The 15,463-nt window shown below is 41.7% G+C and overlaps 1 protein-coding gene across 1 annotated transcript in view; it reads left to right on the top strand.

Moving 5' to 3' along the window:
• Positions 1–13,547, top strand: part of MAP7D3 (MAP7 domain containing 3) — a 35,567-nt gene extending 22,020 nt beyond the window's left edge. Inside the window, 11 exon segments of the mRNA XM_059884535.1 lie at positions 114–244; positions 508–716; positions 2,877–3,006; positions 4,758–4,893; positions 5,804–5,908; positions 6,933–6,986; positions 8,487–8,589; positions 9,631–9,662; positions 9,694–9,818; positions 10,947–11,218; positions 11,928–13,547. Coding sequence (XP_059740518.1) covers positions 114–244; positions 508–716; positions 2,877–3,006; positions 4,758–4,893; positions 5,804–5,908; positions 6,933–6,986; positions 8,487–8,589; positions 9,631–9,662; positions 9,694–9,818; positions 10,947–11,218; positions 11,928–11,935 — 1,305 coding nt within the window. The 3' untranslated portion in view covers positions 11,936–13,547.
• The last annotated feature ends 1,916 nt before the right edge of the window (positions 13,548–15,463 follow it).

A 15,463-nucleotide genomic window follows, 5' to 3' on the forward strand; every position in this document is an offset into this window, starting at 1 on the left:
AAAGGAGAATTGGGATTTTAGGAGCATTTTATTCAGAATTTTTTTCTTTTGAAAGGGCAGCCACAAAAGGTAATACTAGTAATTTTTTTATATGATCATATTGATTGGTTCAGAAATCAGAAATGGACGAACAGCCCTCAAACCCTATTACCAAGAAGCGCATACCACCATCGCAGATACCGTGTTATAGATGGTCATCATCTCCTACAAGAAGGTGGCGTCCACCATCTCCCATCAGTGCTAGGTAAGTAGCTTATTTGCAGCTGTTCCTGATACATGTTTTACCAGGATAAACCTCGCATCAGTGTTTCATAAATAATGTAGTATGCATGGTAATGAAAATATAAAGGGAAAAGCCTTTAAAAATTAATTTACCTTTTATCTATTATAAAATATCGTATCATGATGTCAAGACATTATAGTGTGTGAAATGGTACAGTAAAAATCAGTACATATATATTATAAAGTCATACCAGACTTCCTCCATTAACTGTTTCTTTTTCCCAGTAGGCAAATTCAAAAGAATTGCCCCCCGTCACCTTCACCCGGCACGTCAAAACAATCGACACAGTTTTGTTTTTCCTATAAAGTAATTCCTACGCAGCGTACTGTATTTGCACAAAATGCATTAGGTACTATGGGAATGAAAAGCAAAGCCGTTTCTAACACCATTAACAACTCTGAGGCTCCAAGCCAAAAGGATATGATCTGTGAAGGTGAGTTCCTTCACTAACAAGTTCATTTCAGCCACCAGAAAATCTCAAGGTAGTCTGGGAACTGTCACTTTATTCCCCAGTTCAGAGAACTATAGGAAGCAAACTTTATTTAAAATAAAGAGCATTGCACCAGTCACACTGGCACAATGCTTGTTTTTTCTTGCTGCAACTTCTTATTTAGCCCCATTTTTGGAACTGATGTTTAGTGTGTACAGATGGGTTGGATGAATGCCATGGTCTAGATGGTCCCTGCAGTTCCTTCCAGCTCTGATAGTGGATGGCCCTTAGGTATTTTCCATCCTTGGAGACAGCACATCCAGCCGTTTGTAGCTGAGCAGGTTTCCATCAGGAGCTGTAGGGTAGTTTTTATGCATAGACCGTAACATGTGTCAGGTCTGTATGTGGGTTCTAAAAAATATACTGGTTTTTTGACTATCACGTGCATTCTTTTTTTTTAATTGAAGTGTAGTTGATTTCAAATTTTGTGTTACTTTATGGTAAACAGCAAAGTGATTCAGATACACATGTATAGATACTCCTTTTCATATTCTTTTCCATTATAGGTTATTATAAGATACTAAATACAATTCCCTGTGCTTATGCTCAGTCCAAATGAGGTATAAATCTTTTATTTTTCTTTTTTGGCCATGCTGCACAGCTTGGGGGGATCTTAGTTCCCCAACCAGGGAGTGAACCCAGCAGTGAAAGCAGTCAAGTAGGACCTTATTGTTTATTTTGTATGTAGTAGGGAGACGGCACTGGCACCCCACTCCAGTACTCTTGCCTGGAAAATCCCATGGACGGAGGAACCTGGTGGGCTGCAGTCCATGCAGTCACAAAGAGTCGGACACAACTGAGCGACTTCACTTTCACTTTTCACTTTCATGCATCGGAGAAGGAAATGGCAACCCACTCCAGTGTTCTTGCCTGGAGAATCCCAGGGATGGCGGAGCCTGGTGGGCTACCGTCAGTGGAGTCGCACAGAGTCAGACATGACTGAAGTGACTTAGCAGCAGCAGCAGCAGTGTGTATCTGCTAATCCCAAACTCCTAATTTATCCCTTCCCCCCTGCCTTCCCCTTTGGTAACCATAAGTTTGTTTTCTATGTCTGGGAGTCTGTTTCTGGTTTTTTTTTTTTTTTTAATTGAAATATAATTGATTTATAAGAATTTTCCACAGTTTGTTGTGATCCAGAGAGTCAAAGGCTTTAGCATGGTCAATGAAGCAGAAGTATAGGTGTTTTTCTGGAATTCGCTTGCTTTTTCTATAATCCTCCTGCATTACTTAATTTTAAATACACTTATGAATTTTGCTTTTTGAAGGAATTCCACAGTGAATTCTTTGTAACATAAACAGTCTTTTTATTATGATTTATTTATTCCTGATTTCTTAAAATCCTCATTTTCATATGTAGTTTATTTAAAACAAATTTGTCACATGAACTAAAATACTATGCCTCCATGTGGTCACCTTATTTTACTGATAGTCTTGCTTTCTTTGTTTATCCACAGTTAGCCACTTTATGATCAACCAAATATATTAACATACTGTTATCAACACTTAGTGAAATAATATTTATTTAATAAAAATGATGCACAATTTTCAGAATGTATGCTGGATATATTTTTGTTTAATTGACTTAAGATTTGTACACTTCAGGGAATTCCCTGGTAGTCCAGTGGTTAAAGACTAGGTGCTTTCACTGCGCGGTTCATTCCCTGGTTGGGGAACTAAGGTCCCCTAAGCTGTGCACCATGGCCAAAAAAGAAAAAAAAATTTATACCTCATTTGGACTGAGCATAAGCTTATCTTCCTCCGTATTCAGTACATCTTAATTTTTTTCCATAGAGGTAATTTAGTCAGGTATCTCAAAACAGCTAAACCAAAGCAGGAACACATTATTTCTTTTGGGGACAAGTAGTTGTTAAAAGTTAACAGAATGGTACTTCTGTTGGTGGCTTGGGGTGGCCATGAGGGCATAGGAATTGGGCTTTTGAACAAAAGCTATTAAATAAATCATTTATAGTTTATTTATACATTTTATATCATGGACATACTGTTGTTTTTTTTTAACATTGCACATTGTCTTGCACCTCTTTATTGGACATAGAGGCAGTAGGTTCGCTAAACCTAACTGATTTGCATGTTAATTTAAACTAGAGTCTGGTAATAAAGGCACACCAGGACCTAAGAATGCTGAGGAGGCAACAAAAATTTTGGCAGAAAAACGACGCCTTGCTCGTGAGCAAAAAGAAAAAGAAGAAAGACTACAAAAAGAGATGGAACAAAGGTTGGCACAGAATCATCCTTTCTATACAGTAAATCTTGGTTGGGACCCAAATTCTGAAAGTCATGCTTTAAGTTAGATGTATATAAATTCTCAGAGTAACTGACTTTTTCTTCAATGTGAATCAGTGTGGGGAACATTTCAAGCAGACAGGACGCTAGCATAGATGAGTACATGTTCCTCTTTAGTCTGCCTGTGTCATGTGCTCTTTTTTTTTTTTTTGTCATGTGCTCTTGAGGTGTGCTGTAAAGATGCATAAAGAGATTTGCACTCACGTCAAGGGCCTAGCCCTCAGCAGTAGCACCTGAGTGATCATCCAGGACTGTCGCTGTTGGCATTCACTGGTGTCAGCCCCTTTCTTTATTTCAAAAGTCCTTTATAACTTTAGAATTTGTAAACCTGTTTATGAATAAGTTGCATACATCGTGACCCTTTCCTCCTAAATACTTCCCTGTATACTTCCTAAGAAGAAAAGCATTCTCTGATGTAACCAGGGTATTAATAACTAAAATCAGGAAATTTATTATTTTATTTTCTAATCCAGGGTCAACATACAATTCAGTTTGCTATTTGTCCCGGTGACAGTCTTCTTTTTAAAGGTTTTTAAAATGACAATTCTTTCTTAAAAGTTAACATGTGTGTAATAGGAAACTAAAAAACACAAGAAGCAAAAAACAAAGTCATCCATAATCACAAGCGGTTTACCTTTTGATGTGTCCTTCTACCAGTGACATACTTTATATGATCTTTTCAGTTCAGAATTCAGTCCTTAAACAGTTAATAAAAAATAATATATACACACACATAGAGACAGTAACTGGTAAAGCAACTTTGCTTGAAACTTTTTTGTAAGTTTGAAATGAAAAAGTTATCCCCCCAAATTTGTAAACTTGGAAAAGATACTTCCTTATGTTTTACTGGGTTTCCAATGACCTGCGGGCTGCAAATGTCACATACAGGTGTGGGCTGCTGCTGCTGCTGCTGCTAAGTCGCGTCAGTCATGTCCGACTCTGCGACCCCATAGACGGCAGCCCATCAGGCTTCCCCGTCCCTGGGATTCTCCAAGCAAGAACACTGGAGTGGGTTGCCATTTCCTTCTCCAATACAGGTGTGGGCTACTTCAGTCTAAAGGTCTCTTGATCTTTGAACTCGAGGCCCATTTGATTTGGGTCCCTGTAATGTAAACCTCTGTCCACAACCTGCAAAGAATAATGACTGATGTTGTTTTTAACTATTATTTTTAAATCACAGTCATCCTTTCCATGTACCTTATATGGGTTTGGGAGAAAGGAAGAGACATTTTGAATAGCAAAAAACCCTATAACTTGAAGAATATTATTTATTAGTTCATGTAAACAGAGCTAGTTTCACATTAAAAACCCTGAATACCAGTCATTTTGATTGGACTTTCCTCCTCTGAGCACCACCAGACCCGTCTGTAAATTCCCTCTCTCACACCCCCATGTGAGATCAGGTGTGAGCATATGTCTAGTGCAGTTAAGAAGGAGTGATTATATGTGTGTGTGTGTGTGCGCGTTTGTGTTTTAAGATGCAAAGTAGCCCACTACTTGATAAAAATCTTTGTCTTCTCAAAGGCTAGTTCCCCCTATTTAAATAGGTGAAATTATGCACATCCTGTGGAATAACAAAATGTAGGGAATCTGGTGTAAATATAAATTGTATTACTATACACAAGCAGCTTCACTATAAAACTGCACATAAAAAGAATTATTATTTCATTTCATTTTCATCAGGAAAATGAAAGATGTAGCAAAGAAAGTGGATGATGGTCAAGAAGACGAGTTTTCAAAATTTGGAGATGGACAACAACCAAAGGAGATGAAGAAGAGAGAGAGTCAGGAGCAAGAAGACCAAAAAGTAGAACTCCAGGTTTGCTGGCTCTCCCTGAGAACCAGATTGTAAAATTCAATAGAAACCCAAAGCAAAAGTCTGTTTATCCAAGAAAGAAAATGGCCAGATGCTGCATGCTCTGGTTGCATTTTTACATTATGGTCTAGCTTTTACCCAGTGTTGCTGTCAGTCCTCCGTTACCATTAGCAGAATCCTAGGATTTTTCCAAGTGAAACAAAAGCAGAAAGCAGCAAATTACAGACCATCAGTCCTCTAGTTTAAATACATAAATATTACAGGTTGGCTTCAAGAAATCCAGATTGCTCGCAGAGATTAAATATCCTGTGTGATATTTCCCAATCGTGCATTCTGTGGTGACATAACCTGCACCCCCTAACAGATCAGATGAAAATTGTGAATCCTCAGCAATTCACCAATTAGAATGTCTCACTAGTGTAAGTTAATCACCCTGGTAAACCCCAAACTGAGCTCAGACAATATTCAGCTTAAATTATTATTATAGCCTAATTATATAACAGTTTTTAGTGTGTCACTTATCAAAATCAGTTATATGTTTCATAAATGACTATGCATTGCATTCCTTGAGAAAGTATCTTTAAGAATACTCTTGGTGCTTTTGAGTGTAAGACTTGGCCTCCTGGTACCTGTGTCAGTGGAAGACTACACAGTCACATATTTTCAAAATGATAGTGGTCTGACAACCCTTGAGGTCCTGAAGGGGGATAACATGCCTTCTAATCTCTAGCCATAATAGTTAGCCTAGTTCTGTACATTTTTGCTAACACTTTGAAAACTGATGATCCATGAATGTTATATATATGACTCTCAATCCAAAGGTTACATTTTATTTTGGATAACATCTTACTGTTGCATTGTTGTCATTCAGATAGGATTGAGAGTCAGTGATATTTTTATACAAATTTCCTAGAAAAGTGATGCCAAAATAAAAGCTCAGGAGGAGGCTGACAAACGCAAGAAGGAGCATGAGAGGATTATGTTACAGAATCTGCAGGAGAGATTAGAAAGAAAAAAGGTATGCCTCTTCTCTGTTGGGGGGATTTGATTCTTTGTTTAAAACAATGTTGGGCCACATGGTTCCCAAACTATGTTTTTAAAAATGACAAGTGATATGCTAGCTGGGGTTGTTTTTCCTCTGTACTCTCTCATCTTAGGATCTGACCCCTTCTCCCTAGAATGGGCTCCTCTTTAATAACCGTAGTTCTTCCTTGTGGACCATGATGACCATCCACAGGGATGTCTCTCTACAGCCAAAGCTCCTTTGAACAGAATCCCTTGGGTCATGGTAGGGGTTGGTAGAAGTTTGAGGTTTTTGTTTTGTTTGTTTGTTTTTTTGAGTTTTTTTCTAAACTGTGCTGGAAATTGGAGCAACTGAGCTTGAAGAAGCAGAAGGTGTAGGCTTCTCAGAGAGGCCAAGGTGCAGGCTCTTTGTAAGGTTGGACTTTAATTTGTGCAACCCATGTGTCTCCTCTGGGAGCAAGGAAGACCTCAGACCAGGCTGAGGGACTTCCGGCCTCTCCAAAGGGAGATCAGTAACCTTGAGGAGGCCAGAGAGCCTAGAGCTCTCCTTACCTTCAGGGAAGAAGGGAACTCTTAGCCTTCCTGCATGTACTCCCAGTAACAAAACCCATGACAGCATTGCATCTTTGAGGTGCATTCTTTTCATTAACATCAGCTTCACTCATGGTCTGTTTAGACAAAAATCATGTTCACAAAGTTCTGATTGGTTTGCAATAATATGTGCTTAATCTAGTAATAAATTTTCACGTTGGCAAAAATCAGGAGTGAGAAGTCATATGGATTCTGTGTTAGGGTAACAAGTACACCTGTCACCATTCAGAGTGTTTTCTAGATGACCGACTGTGAAACTGGGCTTGGAGGAAAGTGCCCACCCAGCTTGCTGGCTCAACATCTTGCATTGACTTTGGCACAGACAGCAGTATTGGTCTGCTTCTGGAACACAAAAATAATCAACTTCTTCAGGACCAGTGTTTTGTTTTTAATGTTTTCATGTTTGAATTTTATTTTTTAAAAAATAGAGAATTGAGGAAATTATGAAGCGGACGAGAAAGCCAGATTCGAATGCCTCAAAGGTAGTCTGTGTGTTCCTACTAGCAAGTGTATAAGAATTCCTGTTGTTTTACATTCTTGCCAACTTTTTAATTTTTGCCAGTCTGTGGTGCTAATGAAATAACATTTCACATTTCCTGATAATTAAAAAGGTTGAGCATGTTTTTTTCCCATCTTTAGTTAGCTTTCATGTTTTTTCTTGTATGGAATGCTTTGTTTAGTCTTTTGCCCAAAACTTTCTGGGCTGACTTATCTTTTTCTTACTTATTGGTAGTTCTTTAAATGTTCTAGATACTTCTCCTTTCTTGCTTGTATGTGTTGCAAATACCTTCTCTCAGTTTGTGGCTTATCTTTTCTTATTGCTGTTTGCTGCTACATAGATGTTCTTGATTTTTCACATCATGGGATTTATCAGTATTCTTGGATGACTAATGGAGTTGAGTCCCTTATTGGCCATTTGGGGATTCACTTTGGTGAAGTGTCTTTTCAAGTCCTTTGCCCCAGTTTCTATTCAGTCACTCGCATTCTTCCTACTGATCTGTGGGAGAATTTACAAGTTCTGCTTCTGAGCCCCTTGGATATTTGTACTGCAGGTATCAGCCCCCAGGCTGTAGTTTGCCCTCACACTCTCATAATGTCCTTTGATGAACTGAAGCTTATTTAATGAACTCAAATTTAGCAGTGTTTTTTCTTTTATGGTTAGTGCTTTCAGGGTCTCTCATAAGTATTTGTTTATCCCTCCCCCCAACGTCTTGTCTTTTGATGGTTTGCATTCTTCTCAGATCTTTTGGGGGGCTTCCCTGGTGGCTCACTGGTAAAGAATCTGCCTGCCAATGCAGGATATAGTTCAACCCCTGGGTGAGGAAGATCTCCCAGAGGAAATGGCAACCGACTCCAGTATTCTTGCCTGGAGAATCCCAAGGACAGAGGAGCCTGGCAGGCTACAGTCCTGGGCTTGTGAAAGAGTCAGACACAACTTAGCAACTAAACAACAGATCTTTTATCCCCAGATTCTGTGTTCTTTACCATCTGAGCTACAAAACTGATATTTTGCCTATTTAAAATTGCCTAGTTGTGGTCATTCACATCATTATGAAATTTAGAATAGAAATGTCATTTCTGAAAAAGTGATGGCAATCACCCTCTCAGAGAGCAGGTAGCACATTGGCTTGAGAAGTCCTGCCTCAAGCAGCAGCCAAGAACATTTTAGCCGTGGCACCACCTGAGCTTAGGGCTCCAAGGAGGCAGAGCCTTTACACCATCCCAGAGCTGTTGTCCCTTGGCTCCCATTCAGGGAAGTCTGCCATTTTTGGCTGTCTTTCCATAGCTGAAAGACAAAACTTGGGTCACCTGTCCTGTCCTCTGTAGATTCTTGGGGCTAAAGAGGTTAGATTTCTTTTTTACCTTTTAATTGAAATGACAAAAGTTAGCAATCAATCCAGGCGTGAAATCTACGTTCTCTGAAATAACTGTCAGGATGATTGAATGTTAGATGCAATCATGACTTTCTTCTCTCATTGTAGGCTACAGAAACACTGAGCAGTGATGCATATGAGGAGGATGAGGCAGATGATGAGGACGAGTCAGAAAGTGACGGTGATTCCTTTGATGACGTGCATCCATCAGGTTTGCTTGCCTTTTGAGTTCTGTTCATCACCATTTAGGAGCTAGACTGTGTAGGTTCATCCAAACTTCCTCTGCTTGTGAGCTGTTTGACTTTGAGCAAGTTACTTAACCTCTCTGTGTTCAGTTTTCCTGTCTGAAAAAGGGGAAGCTTATATTGTTCTCCTGGGATGGGCATGAGATTGCAGTGAGATCCCAAAGTACTAAGAATGGTGCTTGACACCAGTAAACTCTTAATAAATATTAGCTGCTACGACAACTGTTCTTTTGTTTTGTGCTGAGAGACTGCAGATGGCAGCTCTTTCTCAGCTCAGTGTGAGGCTTACTAGCATCTCACAGTTCAGGACCCTGTGTGGCATTCATGACTGACCACAGGTAGAATGCCACTCCCTGCCTCACAGGGAGAAAATGAGGATCCTGGCGTTCTGTGAGTGCCCCTAAGTTACATCGTTGAGTCTCATTCCCTAGTGAGTGTGAACCACAGTAATGGCATTTGAGAAAACACAGTTTGTCCACCCTTTATGTCTTAGTGGGTATCAGGCACATGGGAACCCTGCTAGCTACTGGGGCCTCAAGGAACCTTAGCCATTGGGGGAGCCAGACATGAGCCAGATGGTGGTGCTGCCACATGCTGGTTGCACTAAAAGAATTTAGGCCAGAATGTCACTAGAACAGAGCAGCAGGAGCAGCAGAGGGGTAGGCTGGGCCTTAGGCCATTGAGAAAGGTTCAGATCAGAGGTGAGACTAAAATGAGAGGGTCGTCGGAAAGAGGGAGAAGAAGCACGGAGCCGTCCTGCCCTCTAGCCACCATTACCTCCTGGCAGAGGGGAGAGGGCATGTTCCTTCAAGGTGGCCCTTGGTGCTTTCAGGGCACAGTGGGCTTTTGGCCTGACCCTGCCTCCCCAGAGTCCTGCCTCCAGACAACTCCTGTCTTCCAGGTAGACATCGCTTGCCCAGACTGGCAGGCTCACAGCCTTCACTTTGCTTGTCTTTCTTGTTGAAACTCCAATTTTAATCTTGCTGCTTTTCTTTTTTTCCCTCTAGCTACTATAAATGGCGTGGATTCATCCCCAAACCAAAAACACATGTTAAAATGTGAAGAACACTAGCAAGTTTTTAGATGTGACTTCTAGCCACATCCATAAAGAGACAAAAGCATTTTTAAATACTGACATGAAAACCTTCAGACAAAAAGGAGTGAAAGACCCATTGAATCAGACAAAGAGTACCAGGTGAGTCACTCAGAGTTCATCAGAGTACACCTGGGAGGGGTTATGAGTGGCATCCCTCAGAAGGATGCACAAGGTTACTGACTGAACTCTTAGTTTGTCCCAAACACTATGTCAAGTGCTCTACTTACAGGAACAAACTCAGTAAGGATAAGCATCCCCATTCTTACAGACTCGAAGACTGAGGCATGGGCTTCCCTGGTGGCTCAGTGGTGAAGAATCCGCCTGCCAGTGCAGGAGACATGGGTTTGATCCTTGATCCGGCAGATCCCACCTACCATGGAACAGCTAAGCCCAGGCACCACAATTATTGAACCTGTGCTCTAGAGCCTGGAGGCCACAGCTAATGAGCCCCACTTGCCACAACTACGAGGGTGTGGCCCTTGCTCACCGCAACTAGAGAAAAGCCTGTGTAGCAACAGAGATCCAGCACATCTAAAAAATAAAAGTATTTTTAATGAAAGAAAACTGAGAAATGGAGAGATTATGAGCCTTATTCAACCCAGCATCCCACAGTTCAAGGGCAGAACGTAAATTCAACCCAGAAATACCTGATTGCATTCTGAGTTTTATTCACACTGGTTAATGTTGTCTCATACAATCAGGGAAGGGGACGTTGAGTGACTGCAGTATAACAGACATTTTATCTGTCTAAATTCCCATTGCAACTCTGGGCATGATATTAAAGTCCTCATTGTACATTTGGGAAACTGAGGGGCAGAGATAAGGTCAGAAGAACAGGACCAAATTCTTAGAAAGGAAGGCTCATTGGGTGATTGCCTGAAAAAGAATGTTACTTGCCACTGAGGAAGGATATCTGGGAGCCATTTTATAGTGTAACCTTGAAAGTGACATCACAGTTTCTGCCATAAATACCACCATTTCAGAAGTGGAAACTGATTTTTTTTTTAAATCCCAGAGACCAAATAACTCAGATAATTCATGATCTAGCTAAATTTGACTTGAAGGTTAAACTCTTCTAAACTTCTTCAGTTATTTCTATCATCAATTTTGTGGACCACAGTTATCCTCGAATTTGAGTTTTAGTGTATTAAGAAAATAATAAAGCTTCTGTCAGGCAAAGCCTTGGTTTGGGGACAATCAGGATTATAACCAAATATCTCGTTCCAGATCCTCCACCAAAAGACCAACCAACCGAGCAGCAAAAACTGGAAAGGCGGAAACCAGCAGCACCATGCGGCCTTCCAGGAGTTCACATTCAGAGGTTCAGAAGTGGGTGTGTGACCGAATCATCAACTTCTCAAGAGAGACAGAACCACCTGTGTCCAGTTTCCCTCCTGAGAGCCCAAAACTCCAGCTGAGAGGCTCCGTGACATCCTGCCTGAGTCACCAGCCACCTATAGACAACAAAAACAGAAGCAAATCTGTGCCAGCTCCATCAGGTAAGGCCCTCTCCTGTTTCCACTTCGTTTGAAAGGTAGTTGACCTTCAACCCTCCTCTGTTTCCAGCTGTGCCAGGGCTTGGCACCGTGTAACTTTGGAGGTGAGGGAGAAGACAGTGGTGGGTCTAAAACTAGGTTGAAGAGCCCCTCATTAAGTTAGTTTTGAGAACATTCATGACATGACCAATTGTTAATACACAGAGTAGGTTCATTTCAGACAGTGGACTCCTCTGCACTCCTGATCCACTGGCTGCTCTGCAGCACACAGATCATTTAGGGCGGTGGTGGTGGTGGTATAGTCGCTAAGTCATGTTCAACTCTTGCAACCCCATGGACTGTACCCCGCCAGGCTCCTCTGTATGTACATGGAATTCTCCAGGCAAGGATACTGCAGTGCATTGCCATTGCCTTCTCCAATTTAGGACAGAGGGTTGGTGAATTTTTTGGAATTAGTCCCTCAGCTTGTGTTTCCAAAACCAAAAGGCCTTGGTTTTTCTTTCCTTGAGAAGCTCTGTTTGAAATTGAGAGGCAGCTTCAACCCATTTGGAGGTTGGGGAGCATTTATAAGAGCACCAGTATGGCAGCAACTTGGGGTGGGGGGCCTGCTGCTGAGGGTCCCAGGCCAGCCTCAGTGTGGGGCAAGAATCCACTTGGTATGGAACCAGCATCTTCACTAATAAACGTTTCGTTTCTTTTTCCCTCTGGTCAGATATGTAAACCTCGTCCAGCCTAGAAGAGAATCCATTCTTCACTCTGGATTTTGACCTCCGGGCCCACCTTTCAAAATTTCTCTGCTTCCTACATGAACCCAGCAAAGAAAATGACTCAAAAAAAATCATCTTAACATATCTCAGAAGATGCTCATATCATCTTGAGTCTTGCCCATAAGCAAGGGTTCTGAGTAAAGAGTCATTTTATTTTGCTGTAAAAATCTCCATTGTCTGTCATTCTTGTATTTTCATGCCAACACATTTGTGTATCAAATGTGTCTTTATAAAATGTTCACTCTTAAGCATATATAAAATGCTAAGAGAATCTTACGCCAAAAGAAAAGTTTTTTGTCAGTACCTATTTGAAATCTTAAAATCATGTTTACTGCATTTAACAGTTACATTTGTTTTTGTTGTTTAGTCGCTGAGTCGTATCTGACTCTTCCAACCCTATGGACTGCAGCCCACCAGGCTCCTCTGTCCATGGGATTTCCCAGGCAAGAATACTGGAGTGGGTTACCATTCCCTTCTCCAGGGGATCTTCCTGACCCAGGGATCGAACCCATGTCTCCTGCATTGGCAGGCAGATTCTTTACCGCTGAGCCACTAGGGCAGCCCCAACAATTGCTTTAATTTAGCAATAAAAACTCACATTCAGTCTGGTAGAGAACATAATGGGTCTTAAGGGTCTCAAGATTCCTCACACAAGTTTCGTTGGATTGTTCTTAATATACAAAAACAGAAAGTTGCAAGATAGAGTGAATCACATTTTATCGTTAATGTATGTTTGTTTTTAACTCTGCCATAGTCTGCCGGTCCTGAGCACAGACACTGGTACCTTCAAATGCTGGCGGTCCTAGAAGGTGTAATTTTTTTTTTTTCATCTTTCCTGCTTTTGTCAGCATTTCATTTTGGAAGTACATATTGAGGTTTATAAGAACATGTTATTTCTATTGTGTACATAAGGCAGTATTTGGCTGTTGTCTGATGGGGTATGTTCAATTCCTCGACATGTTTACCGTGTATAATCTTTTTCTGCTTATGTTCTCCAGGCCTGCCATTCAGTATACACTCAGGCTTGAGATGTGGAACCAAAATTTGTTTGCCGGCTGCAAGTGTGTAAAGGAGCAGTGTTTTTCTTTGGTCCCCGCTGTAGACAAGCACATACACAGTGGACATGCACACACGTATACGTACACACAGGTGTACACAGAATGTATGTTTCCTGAAATCCACTGAATCATGCTTAAACGATTGACTAAAACTTGAATTCAGATTGGTTGTCCTGATGCTAATGAGTTTCCTGGTGGATCACAAATAGCTGGAAGCAGGCCCATCTTCCTTTGTAGCCACCAGTCTTGAATTAGTAAAAGGAAGTAGTTATTCTTTCTGATTCCCTAGTTCTTTGCTATTCAGAGTACTGTTACCTTTGTTATAGATCAGAGCTTGGTGCCTTAGATTTTAAAACTTTATATACACAATCTCTTTTATATAAAAGGCAGAGGCAATCATTGTAACAAAATGTGTTTCTGATATTTTTCTGCACAAATTTCACACGTTGAAACACTGTTAAACCTTCATATGTGTGCTCTATGCAATAAACTTTGCAGGTAAAGCGAGTTTTCTTCATGTTTAATAGCACAAAATGTACTGAAGGCGGTATAAAGGTGACACCAGCTTGTAACCGAGCCGTGAACACAGGCAGGCGGTGTGTTCGATGAACAGTAATCACATCGTCTGGTGCCCCTCTGCAGCCACTTGGTGGTTCGGCCCTGTGCTACCGCGTGCGACATTAAGATAGGAATTTCGAACTCTGCTTTGCTCCCTGCACCTGTTTCAGTGCTTGTTACTCCTGCCTGTGATGGCTCTGACTTATATTTGAGGCCAGTAATTAAAGTATCTTTCTTTTTACTGTGGAAAAATGTACGAGTGGCATTTAGTACATTTAAAATGTGAAACTGTCACTGCTATCTAGTTCCAGAATGTTTTCATTACCCTAAAAAGAAACCCGGGACCCTTAAGCAGTCACTCCCCATTCCCCCCTGTGCATTCCTTTTCAAGCTCACATCTGGTGCTGGCCACACGAAAACACAGTTGCTTTTGACAGTCTGCGCATGGGCTCTGGGAGTCACTGTGCTCCGTTGCCCGCACGTGACATCACTTCAGGACATCACTGTTACTGTGTGTGGCCAAACCGCCATTTGGATCTGCCCATAAATGTTTAGCTTCTACTCTGGAAACATGTTCCACTCCACTGGGTTTTGTGTTGGATAAAGGTGCAGTCCTTTTTTATCCCCGATCTGTGGCATCTGGTGCTTTGAGAATAGTGGCAGCCGTTCCCCACTTGGCATTCCATGCCAGGCCATGCACTAGGATTGCTGAACCAGGGCATTCCTTGGTATGCACGCAACCTAAAACACCAATATAGCACCCTCCTGACAGCTCTGAGGTGTTGACACTGACCCAGCCTCCACACTTGGCATAGGCTGGTGTCCTCTGGGGATACACCGGTCACCTCACGTTTCCCTTGCTCTCTGGAAAACCTTTTTTTTTTTTTTTTTTCTGGAGAACCTCTTGGTGTCCACTCCCCTGAGCAATAGGCCCCTGGCCTCTCCCAGTGTCACCCCTCTCCCCTCCCTCGTGTGCAGTGAAGCCTTGCAACAGTTTCAATCCCCAACAACCACAAAAATGCAGTAAGGACACTGGAAAGGATGCTGGACAAGTCTGAAGACCTGAATCCCAGCTGAGGTGGCTACAGGCCCACCAGGTGACTGCACACGACACGGACCTCTGAGCCCTCTGCTGTGGTGAGTTGGAGGCTGGGCTCCAATCACTGAAGGCCTTCAGTTCTCAGGAGTCACTGACTCCCTGTGGCAGGAGCTAGAGGGTTGAGAAATGGGCATGGAACTGTAGCAGCAGCTGGTGCCAAGAAGCACAAGCCTGAAGGCAGACTGTCCAGCATGTCTCATCAGGGAATACCCAATAGGCCCACCTCCACCCCCACTGTTCCACAGGCCTGGTTGGTTGCAGACCACTTTGACCTCCGTCTCCCTTCCCACCAGTCTACTTTTGACTGTTCCTGGATAGGCTTGTCTCATAATTTCTCAGACTGTTGTAATAACCGTAGTTACATGTTCTATATGCCAGGTACTTTAGAGGCATCATTTTAAACCCTCACAACAACCCTGTGAAGTGGGTATTCATTTTTACCTAGGACACAGATTCGTGGAGGTGGGTATTTATTCAATGTTAAACAACTAGAAAGAGGAAGATCTGGTGCTCAAATTCAAGTCTGATTCTAAAAGTCTTTTGGCTTTTGTGGTGGGTAATATACTATCTTTGGTGCTAGAGATAAAAATAATTGCTAATGTTTGTTGAATGGTTTTCTTGGATGTTGCTTTTCTTGCGTGCCAGTCGGTTGCCATGCTTAATAAATAAGCATTTGTATAATCATGTAATGTGCATGTGACTCTGCAAGGTAGGAATTCTGTCTTGTTTTACAGGCGAGGAAGCCAGCTCAGAGAAGTTAGGTGAC

This window comes from Bos taurus, unplaced genomic scaffold (genome assembly GCF_002263795.3).
Source record: "Bos taurus isolate L1 Dominette 01449 registration number 42190680 breed Hereford unplaced genomic scaffold, ARS-UCD2.0 Super-Scaffold_1723_ScbfJmS_2085, whole genome shotgun sequence".
NCBI classification, from domain to species: domain Eukaryota; kingdom Metazoa; phylum Chordata; class Mammalia; order Artiodactyla; family Bovidae; genus Bos; species Bos taurus.